A 20243-nucleotide genomic window follows, 5' to 3' on the forward strand; every position below is an offset into this window, starting at 1 on the left:
GTGGAGGGAAGAGGCAGGGGAGGAACTTGGGCCAACAGGCAAGAGACCATAGGTGGATATGGACAGGAGAGAATTGATGGGTGTGGGCAGGAGGGAGCTCTGAATGAGAGCTGGAGAAAAGGAGACAGAGGGAGCGGGAGCGAGAGAGATGGGGTTAACGGAGACCAGAAAGGATGATATTAATGCCATCCAATCAGAGGGTGCCCAGATGGATGGTGTGGTGATTTGTCTGGCTGTACATGCAATCATGGAAAGACGTGTCACCGTGGGAATTGAAACTGGGAGTTCCCCACTTTTGCAGCATAGTGTGATGTCATCAGCTGATCCATCCCAGGACAGATGGGTGGGTTGCTTTGCCTGTTGGGGACTCCAACACCCTGCTCCACCATACCTTGAAGGACGTCCAACTCCTCACCTTCCAAGAATGTGGCCAGGGCACGAGGGGATGAGTCCAGGGAGGCTTCACAACTCAGCCCGAGATCGGAATTACAATTTTTCAAATTTGCTGACACACAACCATGCCTAATGATTCAGTTCCTGCACTGAGGGTGCATGGGCACTCCAGCAACAAGTGAAATGAGGCAAACCCTCCTGGAATCTGGAGATGACTGGGTCATGTGGGCAGGATGCACCTTTCAAGGAGTAGCCCAACCTACCTGTTAAACCACCAACCCAGCAGTTTAAGGGGGAATCCCACCCCTCAGTCACAAGTAACTCACAGGGAATCTCTGTTTAAAGTTCTCCTAAACGTGTGCCCTCACTCCCAACTCCTGGCCATCATTCCTTTCGCCCCTCAGTGATATGCTGCCGCTACGAACAGGGTGGGTGCTGCCACGACGACTCAATGTAGGTGTAATAGCAATGGTTGTCTTCCTTGATTCCCAACACTGCTGGAACCGCTCAGCCAGAGCATGCGCTGATGTCAGCCATTTTACCATTCAAATCACCAGAGCAGGACACCTGGTGTCCTGGGTTCCCTGACCACCTCCAAGGGAATCTGGGACCCTGTTGGGCTTTCACAAGGTTGGACCCAGCTACATACCTGGGTCGTCAACCGAGCAAATTGGCCGGTTACCATTTTACATGGCATTTGAAAGGGGCTATAAGCGACAGGGCCTCACATTTCTGCAACACCGTTCACACCCCTTTCAGGATGTTTGAAAGCCCGTCTTGATAACTAATCACTTCTCGAACATCATGGTTTAATGCAAAAGAAACAGCAGTCAATTGGCACACAGGAATCTTCGCTCCACAGTAAAAGCTTTACACACGGGATGATGTGCATTTAAAGGGAGATATGTTGGCCCAATATTTTTTTTTAAACAGGTAACTTGATAGAGGTCTACAAGATTATAAGGGACGGGCAGCACCCTTATCCTGGGCTGACGATAGCAAATACTTGTATAAGGTGAGGGGAGGAGAGTTTAGGGAAGACATCAGGGGCAAGTTTTACTCAGAGAGATGAGTGGTGGTGGAGGCTGGTACAATAGGGACATTCAAAAGACTCGGGCACATGGGTATAAAAATGAGAAGGAGGGAAGGGTTAGATTGTTGTGTTCTAAAGTGGATGTCCTGGAACAAGCTGTCAGAGGTAGTGTTTCAGAGGCTTCTCGATAGAAGCACAGATAATGATGGGGATCTGTTGAGGGGAAGCAGAATTTTTAGCTTAAACTGGGCACCCTGCTCGGTCAGGATGTGGATGGAGGGGTAAACCCCATACTCTCTTGCGCGGAGGAAGATGGCACCCAGCACTCCTTGGGCAGGAAGTCTGCAACACTGAGGCTGAATGCGGTAAACTAACATGCTGGATAAACTCAGCAGCTTATGCAAGATGAAACAGGTCACCAACATTTCAGGCCTGGGCCCTTGGAAAGTAGGAACAAAAGCAGCCACCTGGCACAAGAGATGCGATTTGGCAGGGGGCAGGGATAGGGAAGCAGGGGTGGGGGGAAAGAGGCCTAATGGAAAATACATTCTGGTTAGAAAGTTGAATATTCTGGTAGATGAAATGTGTTGCTCCTCCAAATTGTGGATTTGGTTTGGCAGCGCATGAGGCAACAGAGAGACAAGTCAGTGTGAAAATGGGGCATGGAGTTGAAATGTTTGGTCAGTGGTAGAGTGTGAGGACCCCCCCACTACTGTGGCAGACAGAGTTGAAGTGCTTGACAAGTTCCCAGACTGCAACCAATCTGTCCACTAGAGATAACAATGGGAGCCCCGAATGCAATCTGTCCCCATGCAAATTCATGAATGTCAGAAGGGCTGTTCAAGACCCCGAAGAGTGGTGAGGGAGGAAGTGCAGGCGTAAGTGATCCTCTCACCAGGAAGTGGGAGAGGAACTTTGGATGGATCAGGCAATCTAATGGGCTGAGTGAGTGTGAACATCTCAAATGAAAGGACATCCATGGCTTTGACCCAAGGAATGAGTGAAGCTCGCTCTGAGAGCCACTGTGATCCTTCTCTCCTTGTGGCCTTATTCTGGTCATGGAGACTCTACGACAGTTCACATCCTTCACGACCTTGAACTTCACAACGTGGCAGGACATTCTGTACCAGGCCCCTCTTGAAGTGAGCTCGCCCTCGCAGGCCACAAGTGCCCCTGATCACGTCCCATGTCCAACTTTAGCAGATCTCAAGTTTCAAAACCAAGACAAATTCAATCCTTGCAGCATCTTGAACAAAATGGCTGGCGTTGGTTCTTCCTGGGCAAGGGGAGGGATGGGGGGGAAAAGACCAACCTTGCATAGAGATGTGAGTCCAATCCTCCTCCTTCCCCCCACCCCCCCAGGGCATCTCACCAAATCAGGTGGATGGTCAGCCAGTAAATCACGAAGGGCTGGAAGGCAGCGAGAGCCAGAGTGACGTACGTCCTGAGCTGGTTCTTGGAGCTGCGGTTGGTGGCCACTCCTGATGAGGAGAGGACTTTCATTCTCAATGAACAGACCTGTGGGCAGGGGTCAGGGATTGGAAACAGAAACAGAGGGGGTAAGGCGACGATAATGGCAGTCCCGGAAAAACTGCTCATTCTGAACCCTGGTGGAGTCTCAAGAATATCATCCACCATCAATGTTAAAGTGTGACATTGGACAATGAAGATTTTGGGTGTATTTTATGGATTCTGGGCAAAAATCACCCTACAAATTTTTACTTAAGATACAACCTATTTCTGTGTCACGTTTTCACAGATGCTTCCAGCTTCCAAAACCATGAGGTACAATTTTATTGAGACTCTGATATTATTAAAATGTAATTCAGAGACACAGCCCACGAGGCCGCGCCACCCAAATACACTAATTAACCGACTAACCTCACCCAGTTCGCTTTTGAATGGTGGGAGGAAACTGGAGCCCTCCGAGGAAACACGCACAGATTCCAGGAGGACGTATAAACTCCTCACAGACAGCACCAGGATTCAAGCCCAAGTTGCTGGCACTGTGACTGCCGCGTTAACCGTACCAATAACACTGGACAACAAAGATTTTGCTTCCTGAACACTTTTGGGCGTATTTTATAGTTTTGGGCTGCTGATCACGAAAATCATCATAAACGTTTCCTATCACGTGCCTCTTTTAGATACAACCGATTTTTGTGATTTCCTGTCATATTTTAAGTCTACTTCAAGTGTACAAAACCGCAAAGTGCAACGTGCCATTGGAAATTCATTTTCTGCATTCGTCCTTGGACGTCTTCCCTGTTGATCTTAGTGCCGTCAGTGAGGAACACAGTGAAAGGTTTCACCGGGTCATTGCGACCAAGGAAAAGCGGTATCTGGGCCACTAGATGTCGCCCAACTATTGTTAAGACACTGACACAAGAGGTATCAGACGCTGAGTACAAATGAAAATCAGCGGCAGAGCATTTTTAGGCTAGTTGAACTAACGCAAATATGTCAGCGTCACGATGCGATTAAACGTGCTGAATTCAATAAAAGTGCATTTGATGTTTCTCCATCTTTCTCTGTGATGCAGCAAATCTGAAATCATCTTTGTGTTCTGCTTGAAGTTGTCTACCGTAATCCCCAATATTTATTTCAGGAAGCAAGCCTTTTGGAACACATTCCCCATACCGCAATGTTTGGTAGGTACCCGCCATTTTCGCTCCCACGTTCTTTAGCAAACCGCTACAATAAACACGCCACGGATAGCCCAAGTCTATCACTGTGCCAGTGACCCAGGTTTGAAACTGGCACTGCCTGTAAGAAGTTGGTCTGTTCTCCCCATGTCTACACGAGTTTCCTCCCATATTCCAAGGACGGATGGGGTCAGTTAATTGGTCACATGGCTGTATTTGAGTGTTGTGGGCTTGGGGACCATAAAAGCCTGTTGTTGTGCCGTATCGAAAATAAAATAACATATGGACAGCCGGGTTAGTGCAATATGACAGCACCAGCGACCCCGTTCAAATCCACCACTGTCTGTGAGGAGTTTGTATGCTCTCCCGAGTCTACGCGAGTTTCCTCCGGGGGTCTCCAGTTTCCTCCCACCCTTCAAAAGGTTAATTGGTGTGTTGGCAGGACACAGCTTGTGGGCCGGAAGGGCCTATTACCATGTTTAAATTTGTTAAGAATTTATTTCATCTGGATCAGTCACCATTCCCAATGAAGGGCTCAGGCCCGAAATATCGACTGCCTTTATGCTGCGTGACCTGCTGAGTTTATCAATCAGGAATTCACAGAAGGACTCTTGTATCTTACGGGTTTTTTTTTTACCCCTCTCTATACTGCAGTTGTTTACAATTCTTTATTTGTTTAATTATGTCTTTTTCTGCACTACTAATAAGTGCAGGAGAAAGAATCTCAGGGTTGTATGTGCTGTCATGTACGTATTTTGAGAAGAAATCAAACCTGCTGGGTCCAGAATCACCTACTGGTCAGACCTGTAGCTCCTGTCACTCCAGGCAACATCCTGCAAATCTCCTCTGCACCCTCCCAACAGCATTTCCCACATTTCCCTTGTCGGACCAACACCACCCTCACCACTCCATCTCTTGGCTATCAGACCCATAATTTATCCGCGATACATATCCTAGCGCGAGTGCAGCCAGACATTTTACGTGCTGTGGGACAGGGCTTATCAAAAGTACGAAAAGGCAAGGCAGTCACTTACCAAGAAGAACATGATGGCACAGGACGTCCAGGCTAGAGCCAGGTAGTAACCATTTTGTCCAAAAGACAAGCCGCTTAGAATGGTGATTATAATCCTGCAAGAGAGAGCTGGCGGATATATATCAGGGATATCAAATCCAAGTCGGCATGACAAAGAAAAAACAGGTGCAGGAGTTGGCCATCTGGCCCGTCAAACCTGCTCCACCATTCAAAAAGAACAAGGCTATGGTCTCGGCTGCACCCGCCCGCCTGTTCCCCACAATCCCCCACTACTGTGCAAAGATCTGTGCTACCATGGGCGGCTGTGGAGGCCAGGTGGTTGGGCAATTGAAGGCAGAGATTGATAGGTAATCAGAAGTCAGGGTATCAAAGGTTATGGGAAGAAGGTAGAGGAGTGGGGCTGAGGGGGAGAATGGACCAGTTCCTGATGGACCATCAGTGCAGACCTGATGGGCCGAATGGCCCATTTTTGGTCCTAGATCTTATGATGGTAAATATATTTAAGGGGGCAGCCTTTACTGGTTCCTTGAGCAGAGAATTCCACAGAGTCATTGGTCTCTTAAGATTTTCACAACCAGGTATGATAACGCCAGGAATTCCCGGGTTCGAATAGGCCCGCTGTCTGTGAAGAGCCTGTACGTTCTCCCTGTGAACTGTGTGGGGTCTTCCCCGGGTTTCCTCCCACCCTCGGAAAAAGGTTAACCCAGTGGTTTTCAAACTGAGTAGGTTGGGTGGGGTTTTATTTAATATTATATCGGTCAACCTTCAGTTTGATCTGTGACGCCTTTCATCAGTTTCTGGCAGTGGCCGAGTTCGAAACTGGCATAGGCTTCATAGCACAGGGCTCACCAGCAGGATCTGTCAGCAGACGCAGCTTCTAGTTCTCTTTGCTGGGTTTCCTTCACAGCGTCTTTATAGATTGTGTGGGCAACCTTGAGGTTTCTTTCCGGTCTCTGACGATCGGGGACTCTGACGATCGGGGACTCTGACGATCGGGGACTCTGACGATCGGGGACTCTGACGATCGGGGACTCTGACGATCGGGGACTCTGACGATCGGGGACTCTGACGATCGGGGACTCTGACGATCGGGGACTCTGACGATCGGGGACTCTGACGATCGGGGACTCTGACGATCGGGGACTCTGACGATCGGGGACTCTGACGATCGGGGACTCTGACGATCGGGGACTCTGACGATCGGGGACTCTGACGATCGGGGACTCTGACGATCGGGGACTCTGACGATCGGGGACTCTGACGATCGGGGACTCTGACGATCGGGGACTCTGACGATCGGGGACTCTGACGATCGGGGACTCTGACGATCGGGGACTCTGACGATCGGGGACTCTGACGATCGGGGACTCTGACGATCGGGGACTCTGACGATCGGGGACTCTGACGATCGGGGACTCTGACGATCGGGGACTCTGACGATCGGGGACTCTGACGATCGGGGACTCTGACGATCGGGGACTCTGACGATCGGGGACTCTGACGATCGGGGACTCTGACGATCGGGGACTCTGACGATCGGGGACTCTGACGATCGGGGACTCTGACGATCGGGGACTCTGACGATCGGGGACTCTGACGATCGGGGACTCTGACGATCGGGGACTCTGACGATCGGGGACTCTGACGATCGGGGACTCTGACGATCGGGGACTCTGACGATCGGGGACTCTGACGATCGGGGACTCTGACGATCGGGGACTCTGACGATCGGGGACTCTGACGATCGGGGACTCTGACGATCGGGGACTCTGACGATCGGGGACTCTGACGATCAGGGACTCAATGCTGGTGGACTTCGCACGACCAAAGACCTCCAGGTTGGAGACATAGACTTCCCAACAGAGGCCAAGGATGGAACAGATAGCGCTCGTGTGGAATTTCTCCAGTTGTTTGATGTGACGTCGGTACGGAGTCCATATAAGGGCGAAGGGATGTCACAGCTCTGTAGACCCAGCTTTCTGGAGATGTGGACATTATGTTGATTGAGTATTCTGGTACACAGCCTTCACAGGACCTGGCTGGCCTTGTTGATCCTGGAGTCAACTTCTTTGTCCAAAGACCTATCACCCGAGATTATGCTCCCCAAGTATTTGAAGCTGTTTACCTTTGTCAGCAGTGATTTTTGGTTCTATGGCATTGGTGTTGGCACGGACTGATGGAGAACTTCAGCCTTGTTCAGGTTAACATTTAGGCCAAGGAGTGTGGCAGCATCTGAAAATTTGTTCAGGATTAACTGTAGATCACTATTTTTGTGTGCTAAGAGTGCACAGTCATCAGCAAAATATTTTTCTTGAATGACTGTGTAGAGGCACTTCTTCCATGTGTTCAAGTGATGAAGATCAAAGAGAGCCATCAGTCAGTACCTGATGTGCACTCCCTCCTCCAGACCTTGGCCAGCACGTGACAAAATGCAAGTGAAGAACATATTGAACAAGACTGGGGCTTGTACACAGCCCTGCTTCACCCCATTAGAAATGGGAAATGCAGCTGATCTGTCACCACTGCAGACCTGTCCTGTCATTCCGTCGTGGAGCAGCTGAACCATCTTCACGAATTTCCTTGGGCATCCGTAATGTCTCAGGATGATCCAGAGAGCCTCCCTGTTTAGTGCCAAACGCCTTTGTCAGGTCAATGAAGACAGAGTAAAGAGGCTTGTTCTGCTCGATGCTTTTATCCTGAACTTGTCTCACGGCAAATATCACGTCCACTGTACTCCGTTCTGGCTGAAAGCCACACAGTGCCTCTGGGAGATTCCTTTCCGAAACAGGGACAAGTCTGTTCAGGAGGATGCCGGTGAAAATCTTGCCTGCGATGGACAGCAGTGAGATCCCCCTGGCGTTTCTGCAGTTCGATTTACGTCCCTTATTTTTGTAGAGAGCCACGATGAGGGTATCGCGGGAGCCATCAGGCATCTCCCCTGTGACCCAGATGTCTTTGAATGCCTGTAATGCGTTTTGAGCAGGAATACCATCCTGTCCCGTTACTTTATTTGAATTAATCTGTGAGATTGCTTTATTATCTATATAACCAGTTTAGCCCTACTAGTCCGTGCTGAACATCGTCCACCTTGTCCCACTGACTCACACTTGGCCTATAACCCTCCACCCTTCTCCTATCCAACCTTTCCTTGTATTAACATCGATCTTGCTTCTACCACCACTGCTGGAAGTTCATTCCACACCCCCACCACCTTCTGCATGAAGAAATTCCCCCTCAAGTTTCCCTTAAACTTTTCCCCTTGTTTGAATATTCCCCACTCTCAGTGGAAAAAGCCCGTCCATGTTGATTCCATCCGTTCCCCTTATCATTTTGAATACCTCTATCAAATTACCCCTCAACCTGCTCAATCGTTCCCTTTAACTCGATCCCTGAAATTCCGGCAACATTCTCATAACCCCCTCTCTACTGTTTATATCCTTCCTGTAATTCAGTGATCAAAACTGCACACAATGTTCCAAGTTTGGCCTCACCAATGCCATACACAATTTCAACATAACATCCCAACTCTTGTATTCAATACTCTGATTTATGAAAGCCAACATACTTCTTCACCAGCCTATCCACGTGATTCAATTTACAGGGAATTATGTACCATGACCCCTAAATCCCTTTGTTCCACTGCACTCCTCAATTGTCTACCATTTAACGTGTATGACGTGTTTTAATTAGTTCTTCCAAAATGTAGCACCTCACATTTATCAGTATTAAACTCCATCTGCCATCTTCCAGCCAACTCTTCTAACTGTCCTATATCACCCTGTAAGCTTTGATAATCTTCCTCACTGTTCTCAAAACCACCAACCTTTGTATCATCTACAAATCTACTAATCCAATTTGCCACCCTATCATCTAGATCATTAATATATATAACAAACAGCAATGGACCCAGTACCGATTGCTGAGGCACTTCACTCGACACCAGCCTCCAATTTGACAAACAATTTTCCACCACTACTCTCTGGCATATCCCATCCAACCATTGTTGAATTCATTTCACTACTTCATCATTAATACCTAATGCTTCCACCTTCCTTACTAACCTCTTATGGGGAACCTTGTCAAAAGCCTGACTAAAGTTCAAATAGATAACATCCACAGCATTCTCGTCAACCTTTTTAGTAACCTCCTCGAAAAACTCTACAAAATTTGTTAAGACGTGATCTACCTCGTACAAAACCATGCTGAGTACTCTGAATCCATCCCTTTCTTTCCAAATAGTTGTACATACCATCTCTAAGAACACTTTCCATTAATTTACCCACCACTGACGCCACACTCACAGGCCTATAATTACCAGGTTTACTTTAGGATCCTTTTTTAAACACTTCCCCCATGGCCAGTGACATTTTAGATATTTTTGTCAACGCCCCTACTAACCTCCCTCAGGGCCCTAGGGAATATATTGTCAAGACCTGGAGATGTATCCACCTTGATCTTTCTTAATGTAGCCCACACTACCTTCATTTCCTCTGGCTCCATATTCTTTTCAGTAAAAGGTGACAGGTCCAGGTCGTCCAGAACTGGTTGCTGAGGGAGGTGGTGCAAGACATCAGAATCAACTTGGACGGCTGATTGAGTGGGTTGGAAAAGTGTTCAGCCCAGCGGATTTTCATTCCTTCCTGGTCTTTGATCAGGCTTGACCCATCTGATGACAGCAAGGGGGAGCACCCTGATTTAGATGGATCATGAACTGACTTTATGGCACTGAAAAACTTTCTGGTGGCATGCATGTCTGCATAGTGTTCCACCTGCTCAGCCTTTCTCTGCCACCACGTCCCTCATAACTCCCAGTACTTTGGACTGCAGATGTTTAAACTCGTCTTTCTTCATTTTGGGAAGAATAACCAAACCAGGACGTATGCAATGAAGGGGAGGGGAGGGCACTGAGGAATGCAGAGGAACAGAGACATCTTGGAATAACAGTTCAGCGTTCTTTGAAGGTGGATTTAAAAGAAGGCTTTTGGTATGCTGGCCTTTATGCTGGCCATAGCACAGAAATATAGGAGCTGGGAGGTGATGATGCGACTGTTAAAGGCATTGTTTGGAATATTGTGTGCATTTCTGGTCTCCAAATTATAGGAAGGATATCAGTAAGTTTGAGAGGGTGCAGAGAAGATTTACTAAAATGTTGCCTGGATTGGAGTATCTAGAATATGGAGAAAGATTGAGTGGACTGGGACTTCATTCATTGGAGCGTAGGTTGAAGGGGCATTTGATAGAGATATTTAAAATTGAGGGGAATAGAATAGATGTGAACAGGCTCTTCCCCCTTGAGGGTAGGAGAGATTGGAATGATGGGGCATAAGTTAAGGGTTGGGGGCAAAACATTAGAAATAACATAAGAGGAAGCTTCTTAACTCAGAGTTGTGGCTGAGTGGAATGACCTTCCAGAAGAGGTGGTTGCAGCAGGGTCAATTTTGTCATTTAAGAGGAAGTTGGATGAGTGTATGGATGTGAGGGGGTTGGAGGGTTATGGGCAGGGAGCAGGTAGGTGGAACTAGAGGAGTTTCACGTAAATCGGTGCGGACCAGAAGGGCTGATATGGCCAGTTTCCATAATGTAATGTATGGTTATATAAGATGACGGGTCATTCTGCCAGTCTGCAAAAGCCCAAAGGGCTACTGAAATGACCTCGTGGTTTCTATCAAGCCAATCTCAATGCACTCGGATTTTCATTCCAAGTATGGTTGTTGCAGTCTGAGTGACAATATATCTAAACTGTGTCCACTTTCTGTATCCAGTACACTCGGAGGGGGTACCGAGTTTATCCTGTTTGAAGTTTTATTTTGATATATATACACACACGTGATATTGTATTTTTCAGTTGTGTTCCCTTTTTGTTCACTGTACTGTATTTAGTATAAAAACCAATAAATAAAAAGAATGACAATTTTTCTCAAGCCAAATATTTCAGTAACAATTGGGTTTGGAGCAGTGATTCTCAACCTTCCCTTCCCACCCACATCCCACCTTCAGCAATCCCTTACTGATCACAAGAGCCCTGACAGCAGAGGGATGACTGAAGGTGGGATGTGAGTTGGGGTGGGGGTGAGGGTTGCTGTTTGAAAACTACTGGGTTAACCCTTCTGGTTTCATAGGCTGGAAGGGCATTCTACCTTGCTGTATCCTTTAAATAAAAAACTTGTTTTCTTTTCCTCTTCATGGCATTTTAATTGTTAGCACATTCTACTTAACTGGGAAGATGCAGCAAGTAAAAACTTGCACTGCATCTGTAAGCATCAATGTGCCAAGTGATCTGCGAGTCCAGGAGTGGAGAAATGCTGTTTCGCTTGGTTGTACATGGACAATCAGATTATAACAATGAGCCCCAAGTTCCTTGGAGTTCACTTACCCATCATGGACACGCAACATCTCCTCACTTGTCAGGAAGGCGCAACAGTGACTGCACTTCCTGAGAAGACAAGGTTCCCAGCCACCGTTAAGCGACCGTCTACAGGAGAATGTCCTGGCCGGCTGCATCACAGTGTAGCATGGTTACTGTAGAGCTTTGGATCGGAGGTCAATTCATAGGGCCTCAAGCATAGCAGAGATCACTGGAGTCTTCCCCCCCCATCGACGTTATCTACCAGGATCGTTGTTTGAAGAGGGCAAAATTGTTAAGACCCCCCCTATCACTTCCCACACCTCTGTAGAAATTTGCCAGGGTTTCTGGTGTCATACCAACCTCTGCAAACTCCTGATGAAGTAGACATGCTGACGTGCTTTCTTCACGATGCCATTAGTGTGTTGGGTACAGGAAAGATCCCCAGAGATAGTGACTCCCAACAACCTAAATTTGCTCACCCTCTCCACTCCTGATCCCCCAAGGATCCCTGGATTGTAAACCTCTGGTTTCGAATCTCCCCATTCTTGTGCAAACCTACTGCCTAATTTGGAAGAGCTTCCGTCTTGAACCCTCACAGGTTTTATGGTGTGGCTAATAATCACAGAGCCATCAGGGAGAGATCCCAGCGCCAATGAAGGATACAATTCCAAGTCAGGATGGTGCGTGACTCGGAGGGCCAACTTGCAGCTGGTAGCGTCCCCATGATTTTTGTAGCCATGGCTCTTCTGGGTGGGTTGGGGAGCTGCTGTCACACATTATCTGAGGCCACTCATTTCGCATGGTAAACCTAGACACATGGCACCTCATCCTGTGCATCACCCCATTATCCCCATTATCCCTCCAAACCTTTCCCACCCCATTGCCTGGGCGCAGGCACCTCAGCTACTTACCCCACATACTTGTATCCACTGTATGCCACAAGGTCAAAGGTAGTCAGGTCTGTGTGCACTGAGATCAGGTAGAGCGCGAGGAGAAGGGCAAGAACCTCGATGATGACCCACACCAGAGCAGTGCTGGCACACATACCCAGCACCTCAGGGGAGAACCTGAAATACAAAGCATCAGATTCTATGAATGCCTGTTAACTCCAGACAAACACTCAGGTACATCGTGTCCATTTCCATAAGCTAATCTGAATGGAACTCTTCTTCCATGGGACAGAATCCCAACGGCCCAACCCACCCCCATTGGACAGAATCCCGACGGCCCGACCCACCTGCATTGGACAGAATCCCGACGGCCCGCCCCACCCCCATTGGACAGAATTCCGACGGACCATCTCACCCCATTGGATAGAATCCCAACGGACCACCCTACTCCATTGGATGAATCCCAATGGACCACCTCACCCCATTGGACAAAATCCCAATGGGCTCCCCCCCCCTCACATTGGACAGAATCCCAATGCCACCCATTGTGCAGAGTCTAAATCACTGATAGCCCTCATTGCTCTTTTCCACTGATGTGACCAGGTTTTTTTTAACACTTGTACATTAGTTTGTGTGTACAAGTCGCAGAACTATACAGCATGGATACAGGTCCTTTGGCCCCTCTTGCCAACGCCAATCCATTGGTACTAGCCCTACCTGGACTCGTATCCCTCCAAACCTTTCCCACCCAAATATCTTCTAAACATTATAATTGTTCCCAGCTTTACCACTTCCCCTGTTACTTCACTCTCTGCAAAAACCCTGCCCCTCAGGTCCCTTTTAAATCTATTCCAACCCCCCCCCCCCACCAAACATATGTGGAGGCTATGGAGAAGGTGCAGAGGAGATTTACACGGATGTTGGCTAGATTGGAGAACAAGTCTTAGGAGGCAAGGTTAGCAGAGCGGTGACTTTGGAGTGAAGGATGAGGAGACTTAATGGAGTTTGACAAGATTATGAGGTTTCACTCTGTTTCACAACCAAGTAGAATGTAAAAAAAGAACCAACTTGCTTGTGACATAAATCAGAAGAAATAAACTTATATTTCCTTAACTTCTCTGGAGTTAAATATAACTGATGTATAAAATCGATATTTGTATAAAATCGATATAGACAAATCTTTTTCCCATCTAAGCTTAGATTTATAAATATCCGTCTTAAGCAGACATCTCAGATATAAATCCCTTCTTTTTGGAATAGAATTAAGGAATTTTTAGAAGGCTTATTTAAATTTAAAATTTTGCTTGACCATATGGTATTTTTATTGGGTTATGTTAAAAAATTGAGTTTGGAATTAAAATTGGATAAGTTTCAAATTGCTTTTTTGAGACTGGCATTAGCAAGAAAATGTTTGGCAACTACATGGAAAAATGAAACTGATTTAGGTATTCAACGGTGGCATTTGGAAATGAGGTCTTGTATTCCACTCCAGGAAAAACAAGGACTGGTTTGACAAAAACAACCAGGAAATCCAGGAGCCTGCTGGCGATGTGCCCACCAGGCTCACCTTGCAAAGCCTTCCTGGCCAGAGAAAAAACGAGCCTTCCGTCTTGCATGCAGCATTCTTCAGTGCAAACTCCGGGAGATCCAAAATGAGTGGTGGACTAGCGTTGCCAAACGAACCCAGCTTAGCCCAGACATTGGCGACCTCAGGGGTTTTTATGAGACACTAAAGGCGGTGTACGGCCCCTCACCCCAAGTCCAAAGCCCTCTGCGCAGCTCAGATGGCAAAGTCCTCCTCAGCGACAAGATCTCCATCCTCAATCGATGATCAGAACACTTCCAATCCCTTTTCAGTGCCAATCGCTCAGTCCAAGAATCCGCCCTGCTCCAGCTCCCTCAACAACCCTTGAGTCTAGAGCTTGAGATCCTTACCCGAGAAGAGACATATAAGCCAATTGAACAACTGAAAAGTGGCAAAGCAGCTGGTATGGATGGAATCCCCCCCCCCAGAGGTCTGGAAGGCTGGCGGCAAAACTCTGCATACTGGAAAAGATAACATATAATTTAAGTAATAATTGTCCCTTTTTTGTTAAGGTTTGGAGCCCATATATGAAATACACGGGTTTGAATTTGTAGTTTTTCCCCCCCACGGGTGTTGGCGTTGCACTGAACCATGGCAATAGTTGATGACTGGTATGTGAAATGATCTCTTCTTCTATTTTGTATTCTTTTCTTTTTTCTTTTGGGGTAGTTTAGAGGGGGGTTGCGGGTGGTGGGGGATTATAGGGGATAAACATTATATTTCTATTTTGTATTTTTTTTATTTTGGGGTAGTTTAGAGGGGGGTTGGGAGCAGTGGGAGATTATAGGGGATAAACATTATATTTCTATTTTGTATTCTGATTTTGATTGTATGATTTACTTTGAGCAATAAATAAAATTTTCCAAAAAAAAAGATTATGAGGCAAAGATGGACAGCCAACACGTTTCCCTGGGAGTAGCAAGCAAACACCCGGGGACATGGGTTCAAGGTGAAGGGAGGGAAGTTTAGTGGAGACATCAGGGGTAAGTTTTTTTAAAAATAAAGACAGCAAGTTCCTGGAATGCCTGGAACAATAGGGACATTTAAGAGACTCTTAGACAGGCTCACGGATGGAAGAAAAATAGAGGGTGATGAGGTGGGAAGGGTTAAGTTTTTTGGGGGGTATATATGGGCCAAAGTGCCTGTACTCTGTTAACGTTTTATGCCTTCGAGTTTCCATCCTCCCTTGCACTGACAAACCTCAGAAGGGAATGCAAGGAGAATTTTTATCAAAGAGAAACAGAGTGGCAGAGAATGTTTCGATGCCCCACACTATGGGCATCTGAAATTAGGCAAAGGTTAGAGCAAGAGGCATGAGGTTAAGAGAGGATCTGGGGAAGAATGTTTTCACCCAGAGGGCAAAGAGATAGAAGCTCACACGGCCTCAGGAATTGGGATGTTATGGTGAGGCTGAGTAAGACATTGGTGAGGCCACATTTGGAGAATTGGGTACCAAACGACAGGAAGGATATCAGTAAGTTAGAAAGAGTGCAAAGATTTACTAGGATGTTGCCAGGTCTTCAGGAGTTGAGTGACAGGGAAAGATTGAATGGGTTAGGACATTATTTCTGGGAGCGTTGAAGAATGAGGGGAGATTTGATAGAAATTTATGAGGGGTGTAGACAGCAAATGCAAGTGGGCTCTTTCGACTTAGATTAGGACAGATAAATACATGAGGACATGGCTTTGGGGTGAAAGGTTCAGAAGAAACATTAAGAGGAACTTTTTAGAGATTGGTGGGAGTGTGAAATTAGCTCCTATCTGATGTGGTAAATGTTATCTGATGTGGTAAATGTGGGCTCACTCTTAAGTTTTAAGAATAAATTGGATAGATACATGGATGAGAGGGGTCTGGAGGGTTATGGTCTAGGGGAACAGACTAGAAGGGCTGAATGGCCTGTTTCCTGACCTGTAGTTTTCTGTGGGGGTAGTGTTGTGGATGCAAAGACTGGTGTTTTTAACCACAGGGGTCTGTGCCCAAGATGGCGGCACCTCTGCTCGGCAGCAACTACAAGGGGTTGCGGACTCCGGGGGAGCAGCGGACTGGCACAGGGCACCAAAAATGGGGAGAACACCACCACCCACCCCCTACTGTTGAGAAAAAGCATGGGAGATGACCCAACAAGAGAGGTGGCGGGACCAGCGAGGGGCCCACGCAGGCTGCAGGCAACTTGCTCGTGGGAACTAGGTATCGAAGTCAGGCCTTGGGCGCCAAAGCTTCCTGATCTTGTTTGAGGTTTGGATCTGGGGTTCGGATGGCCGATAGATCAAACAGGTGTCTGTGCGGCTGCAGGGGCTGTGGGAGCCCTGCAGGAGAATCGGAAGGGACTCCCTTTTGCTTCTCTTTCCCTTGTACTATGAGGGGCGCTGGGCGACATAAATAGGAACACTTTGCCTTGCAGCAGGCAGAAGGCAATTTTTTGTAATATTACATGTTCTGTACTATTACAATTATTCATGAATCTTGAATCTAAAAGTTATTGGGCTTATATCTATGGTAAGCTTTTATGCACAGCAAGTTGTGGGCGCCTGGAATACTTCAATCAGAGTGGTGGTGCATGGAACGAGCTGTTGGAGGAAGTTGTGGAGACGAGGACAATAGTAATGTTCAAAAGGAGATGGGACATGGATAGGATAGGGGCTAAAGGCAAGCAAACAGGACCAGCTTGGTTAGTTTGGACAAGGTGGGCTGAAGGGCCTGTTCCTTTGCTAGAGAACTTGGACTCCATGCTGGCAAATCAGATTCATATACGTGGTTGGTACAAACAACGTGGACCACAAAGCCTATTTCTGGGACATTGAGAAACAGACAGCAGCAGATAACCAAATCTTGTCACAAAATAGGGCAGAGAGTAGATCTGTGCAAGCAGAGCGTTACTGAATAGAACCATAGAAACGGATCCTACAGCACAGAAATAGGCCCTTCAGCCCATATAATCTGCACCAAACTATTATTCTGCCTCGCCCCACAGACCTGAACCAAATCCCTCCACACCTTCCCCGTCCATGTACCTGTTGAATCTTCTCTTAATGTCAAAATTGAGCCCGCATTCACCATTTCAGCGGGCAGATCGTTCCACATTCCCACTGCTCTCTGCGTGAAAGTTCTCCCGAAAGTTCCCCTTAGCCTCTAGACCTTGTCACACCCAACTTCAGTTGAAGACTGCTTACATTTACTCTGTCTGGTCCCATATCGTAATTGTGAACACCTCCATCAAATCTCCCCTCAGTCTTCAACGCTCCAGGGATAAATTCCTAAATTTTTTTTAATTTGTAGCACAGTAGAAGCAGATTCCGGCCATTTGAACCCGCGCTGCCCAATTACACCTAGATCATCCTTACATTTTGAAGGGTGGGAGGAAACTGGAGCGCCCAGAGAAAACCCAGGCAGACACGGGGAAAACGTACAAACTCCTTACAGACAGCGCAGAATTCGAAACCAGGTCGCCGGCACTGTAACAGCGTCATGCTAACCCATTTAATCTTTCCCTGCTTCACAGCTCCTCAAATCCCAGCAGCATCCTTTATAAATCTTCTCTGCTCTGTCAATCTTATATCTTTCCTGTAGAGGGATGACGAAGACTGCACACAATACTCCACATTAGGCCTCAATGACACCTTGTACAATTTCAACACTAACTTCTGCATTCAATACAGTAAAACCCCCTTCATCCAGAATTCAAGTAACTGACAGCCTCAAGCAACCAGCAAAAAAAAAATCAAGGAAAATAAAAAGGTTAAAAAAAATATGAAAGTTGAAAATTGGCGCCTCTTTCACCACCCCCCCCCCCCCACCCTCCCAGTGGTTAGTTCGCTAATCCATGCAACCTCAAGCTACCAGCAAATTCACATCCGGCATCTACCAATTTCCCCCATTGGTGCCAGATACTGGGGATTTTACTGCACTTTGATTTATAAAGGGCAATGTGCCAAACGCTCGCTTTAGGACCCTATCTACCTGTGACGCCATTTTGTATCTGTATTCTCAGATCCCTCTGCCTATTGTTTACCGAGCAAGTCCTACCATGGATCACCCTCCCAATCCCTCACCCTTGTCTGCACTAAATTCCATCTGTAATTTTACAGCTGGTCTAGGATGAGGTTCGTCGGTGCTTAAAGCAGAGCTACCTATCCCACTCCAGAGGGAGTCAATGCCCTGGCCCTCGAAGCTGAACTCTGCCGGTCGGCGCAATAGCACTAACCTCTTCTGGATGCCCAGAGACACTCCAGCCAGCAGAATGTAGGTAATAAACGCCATGGCTGCAAGAGAAAACCAGGATCAGCCCCTGCTGCATGACCCACAGAAGCACTTCCATCACCCTGGGATCCACACTGGGGAGGAACAATCCCGTGGACACAGAAGGTAGCAAACACAGTCAGGTCCATCACAGGTTCTGACGAGTTCTAACCAGTTCACAGATTCTAACAATTTCTCTCCAACACCACCTATATATATATAATTTCAGGTAACCACTACACTGATGTGACTTTCTATTTCTGTTTAATTTAAAAAATAATAAATTTAAACATGCAGCACAATAACAGACCCTGCTGGCCTGTGCCGCCCAATTAATCTGCACCCCCTGCTACATTTTGAAGGGTGGGAGGAAACCAGAGCACCTGGAGGAAACCCACAGACACGGGGAGCTCGTACAAACTCTCAACAGACAATGCCTGATTTGAACCTGGGTCATTAACACGGTAATAACATTACACCCACCCTCCCCCACCCCCCAATTTGAACCTAGTTCATTGGCACTGTAATAACACTGCACCCCGCCCAGTATTTTATCTGTTTTTAAATTGATTGGTCATCCATTCCATCAATTTCTGTTGTTTCCATCTCTTTTTTACCTACTTTTCTTTCTAACGACCCCAGCGACCTCTCTCTCTGTCCATTTCCCTGACTTTCCCATCTCTTTTCCCTGCTCTCCCCCCCCCCCCCCACTTTACACATGAACTATCTCACCCGACTCACTATTGCCTCAATAACAGGGGTCCTGGCGCGAGAGGTCGACTATCGTGGACGCTGTCTTGACCCGCTGAGTTTGCCCCCGCAACCCTTTGCTCAATTCTCCTTCAAACACAGCACGCACTCACTTGGAATGTAAAGGTCTGGAGCATTCACGTGGAAGTCCTCTCGCGGGGTCAAGCGCGAATCTGAGTGGTAACCAAGCTCCCAGTTCTAAAGGCAAGGCAGAACAGGAGTGAAAGCCCGAGGCCTGGTCTTGGACCAACTTCCCCAGGCAGGCTGTGGTTCAGATGCACATCCGCTGCTTTGCTCAAGGCAGACACCCACTCCCGTGTCGAGCAGCTCAGGTGCAGAAGAACCAACATTGGCAGCTGACTGGATGCTCTTTCTCAACTACAGTTCGACATTCAACACTATAATTCCCTCAAAATTGATCAGCAAACTCCAAGACCTGGGACTCAATCCCCCTCTGTCTATTGCATGATGAATTTCCTCACCTCCAGACCACAATCAGTGAGGATTGGTAAGAACATCTCCTCCACAATCCCCATCAGAACTGGAGCACCACAGGCATGCATTCTTAGCCCCTGCTCTACTTGTTATACCCCTATAAATGTGTGGCTTGTTATGACACCACCACCAGCTACAAATTCATTTACGATATCACATTAGTGGGTTGTATGAAAAGAGACAATGAATCAGTTATTTCAGTGTGTGGATGAACAGAAGGGTCCAAATCCATCCAGATTGATAGGATAGTTAAAAAGGTCTATGGGTTGTTGGGCTTCATTAAAGAGGGATTAAGCTCAAGAGTTGAGAGGTCATAATGCAACTCTACAAATCTCTGGCGAGACCACACTTAGAGCATTGTGTTCAGTTCTGGTCATCTCTGAACATGGAAGCTGTGGAAAGGGTGTGGAGATTTACCAGGATGTTACTGAGATTGCAAAATATGTTCAAGTCTTATGAGACAAGGTTAGCAGAGCTTGTCCCTTTCTCCTTGGAGTGAAGAAGGATGAGAGAAGACAATAAAGGTCCACAAGATTCTGAGAGGCATAGATAAGGTGGACGGCCAGCGCTGGTTTCCCAGGGCAGGATCAGCAAACACCAGAGAATGCGAGTACAAGGTGAAGAGAGGGAAGTTTAGGGGAGACATCAGGGAAAAAATTTTTTAAATATAAAACGCAGAGAGTTGTGGGTGCCTGGAATGCCTTGCCAGAGATGGAGGGTGAAACATTAGGGGCACTTAAGAGACTCTTAGACAGCCACATGGATGGAAGGAAAATAGAGGGTTATGAGGTGGGGAGGGTTTAGTACTTTTTTTCTAAGGAATATACGAGCCAGCA

General features: G+C 47.1%; 2 protein-coding genes across 4 annotated transcripts in view; one reads left to right on the plus strand and one right to left on the minus strand.

The window, feature by feature from the left end:
• snx15 (sorting nexin 15) overlaps positions 1-20243 on the plus strand; it is a 174958-nt gene that overhangs the window by 146689 nt on the left and 8026 nt on the right. The window lies entirely within an intron of this gene.
• LOC138740762 (protein YIF1A-like) overlaps positions 1186-20243 on the minus strand; it is a 37759-nt gene continuing 18701 nt past the window's right edge. The window contains exons 4-8 of the mRNA XM_069893839.1: positions 19026-19110; positions 18128-18185; positions 12362-12517; positions 5106-5199; positions 1186-2944 (exon numbers count right to left, since the gene is read on the minus strand). Coding sequence (XP_069749940.1) covers positions 2795-2944; positions 5106-5199; positions 12362-12517; positions 18128-18185; positions 19026-19110 — 543 coding nt within the window. The 3' untranslated portion in view covers positions 1186-2794. The remainder of the gene's footprint in view (positions 2945-5105; positions 5200-12361; positions 12518-18127; positions 18186-19025; positions 19111-20243) is intronic.

Source organism: Narcine bancroftii, chromosome 8 (assembly GCF_036971445.1).
Source record: "Narcine bancroftii isolate sNarBan1 chromosome 8, sNarBan1.hap1, whole genome shotgun sequence".
Classification (NCBI taxonomy): Eukaryota; Metazoa; Chordata; class Chondrichthyes; order Torpediniformes; family Narcinidae; genus Narcine; species Narcine bancroftii.